Source organism: Sardina pilchardus, chromosome 6 (genome assembly GCF_963854185.1).
Source record: "Sardina pilchardus chromosome 6, fSarPil1.1, whole genome shotgun sequence".
Taxonomy (NCBI): Eukaryota; Metazoa; Chordata; class Actinopteri; order Clupeiformes; family Clupeidae; genus Sardina; species Sardina pilchardus.
The window spans coordinates 3,702,239-3,704,738 of record NC_084999.1 but is presented as its reverse complement, the minus strand read 5'-3'; the positions used below and the strand labels follow the sequence as shown (position 1 = coordinate 3,704,738).

At 49.4% G+C, this 2,500-nt stretch overlaps 1 protein-coding gene across 8 annotated transcripts in view; it reads left to right on the top strand.

Annotated features, from left to right (window-relative positions):
* The window catches only part of chd4b (chromodomain helicase DNA binding protein 4b), a 42,205-nt gene that overhangs the window by 21,524 nt on the left and 18,181 nt on the right, over positions 1–2,500 (top strand). For 3 of the 8 annotated variants that reach the window (XM_062538153.1, XM_062538149.1, XM_062538157.1), the window contains exons 26-27: positions 509–681; positions 1,637–1,826. In XM_062538153.1, the coding sequence (XP_062394137.1) occupies positions 509–681; positions 1,637–1,826 (363 nt within the window). The remainder of the gene's footprint in view (positions 1–508; positions 682–1,636; positions 1,827–2,500) is intronic. The other 5 variants (XM_062538156.1, XM_062538152.1, XM_062538155.1 and 2 more) reach the window with 3 other exon arrangements.

Below are 2,500 nucleotides of genomic sequence, written 5' to 3'. Positions count from 1 at the left end.
GTCGCCCTCTTTAACCTGGACTCACTGAGCTGAAACTGTATGCACCCCCCAAATGGCTAATAGATGTCTGTAAAATTGACCGGATGTTTTAGAAAATGAGTTTACATAGACGTAGTGTAATTGTATGCATCTCATCTACCAGACTTGTCTTGTAATTGTCTTTTTTAATAGTCTAGTGTTTTTACTAAACGTGTGTAACCTGGATGTTTGAGTAAATGAGACATAGACACGCTGGAGCTGTAGCTGAAGCACCTGCGCTCACCTGTTGGGCCAAGTCCCCCATACGGAAAAGATATAGAAAAAACTTATATGCCAGCAGTGTGTTTTATATACAAAACTTGTATGATTTACTCTTGAAAGTGGCCCCTTTCAAGAGTAAATCATACAAGTTTTGTATATACAGTACGGTATATGTGTATATACATTGCTGGCATATACGTTTTGTCTATATCTTGTCCGTATGGGCCGTCTGCCGAAGAACGCTGACCATGTCCGTCCGTGTGTGCAGGAGGAGACACTAAGGAGGAGGACAGCAGTGTGATTCACTATGACGACAAGGCCATCGACCGGCTGCTGGACCGTAACCAGGACGCCACTGAGGACAACGAGATGCAAAGCATGAACGAGTACCTGAGCTCCTTCAAGGTGGCCCAGTACGTGGTCAAGGACGAGGACGAGGAGGTGAGTCTGCATGGGTGTGTGTGTGTGTGTGTGTGTGTGTGTGTGCTTTCTTCCCAAACATTCAAAGAAACATCTATCAAGCTCGAAGAAACATCAAAACACCTGCAGGCTTTAGCCTTGAACATCAAAGCTAGCCTTTGGCCCTTAAGTGAATTAGAGCCCGTTTCCCTTCCTTTTGTCCTCCCTCATCCCCCTCTCTCTACCTCCTATCCTCCCTCCCTCATCACCCTCTCTTTACCTCCTATCCTCCCTCCATCATCCCCCTCTCTCTACCTCCTATCCACCCTCCCTCCCTCATCCCCCTCTCTCTACCTCCTATCCTCCCTCCCTCATCACCCTCTCTCTACCTCATATCCTCCCTCCCTCATCACCCTCTCTCTACCTCATATCCTCCCTCCCTCATCACCCTCTCTCTACCTCCTATCCTCCCTCCCTCATCACCCTCTCTCTACCTCCTATCCTCCCTCCCTCCCTCATCCCCCTCTCTCTACCTCATATCCTCCCTCCATCATCCCCCTCTCTCTACCTCCTATCCACCCTCCCTCCCTCATCCCCCTCTCTCTACCTCATATCCTCCCTCCCTCATCACCCTCTCTTTACCTCCTATCCTCCCTCCCTCTCTCCACAATCCTCCCTCGCTTACCTCATCCCCCTTTTCCCTCTCTCTTTATTTCCCCCCACTTCTTTCTACCTTTCTATCTCAAACCCACTCTTTATTTCTCTCTCTCTCTCTCTCTCTCACCCTCTCTCTTTCTTTCTTCCACCATCCATCTTTTCTCCCTCTCTTCCCCACCTCTTTCTACCTCTCCATCTCAAACTCTCTCTTTCTTTCTCCCTCCATCCATCTTTTCTCCCTCTCTTCCCCACCTCTTTCTACCTCTCCATCTCAAACTCTCTCTCTCTCGTTCTCGCTCCATCCATCTCTTCTCCCCCCCCGCCCTGGCCCTGGCCCCAGGAGGAGGAGGAGGAGCGTGAGATAATTAAGCAGGAGGAGAGTGTGGACCCAGACTACTGGGAGAAGCTGCTGCGCCACCACTACGAGCAGCACCAGGAGTACCTGGGCCGCGACCTTGGCAAGGGCAAGCGCCCGCGCAAGCCCGTCAACTACAACGACTGCTCGCAGGAGGACCGAGGTAGTAGACGGGGTACAGACATGCTAACGCTTTTTTATTACTACTACTCCCTCTCCCCCTCCCCTCTGTCTGTGTGCTCGTGTGTGTGTGTGTGTGTGTGTGTGTGTGTGTGAGGCCTGTGGGTGAACTTTGTGTTTGGGTGTGTCTGTGTTAACCTCATCAGCCTGATCGGCACTGTGCAAAGAGATCACGTCATAAAAACAGACAAAGTAACAGCAAAATAATAACACACAAGTCGCTTCATAACGTGAGTAGCTCAACTTACCCCTTCCGACACTATCGTGTGTCCCTCATAATCGGATGCTCTCGTGTGTCTCTGTACAGAAAAGCGTGCTGATAATCCAGTTTTCTAAAACTGATAGTTCCGGTCCTTGATCATGATTGGCTGAATGCGGTTTGATGCGGTGTAAGACCAGAGCCGTATAGATTCCCTTACACGCCCCTTAGCTGTTCTACAATAGGTGCAAGCGACGGCCTCTCGGGGCTTATTGCTTAAGTGAGATCTGAGTCAATTCCTGCATGGTATCCAAATCACGTCTCACATTGCATCCCACTTTTTGTTCGACAAAGAAACATTTTTTTTTATTCACTGCAGTGCTGCAAAAGTTCTTGTCAATACAAGAAATGTCTCCAGCACACACACACACACACACACACACACACAGGCTTCTGAGCATGCTCAGGTT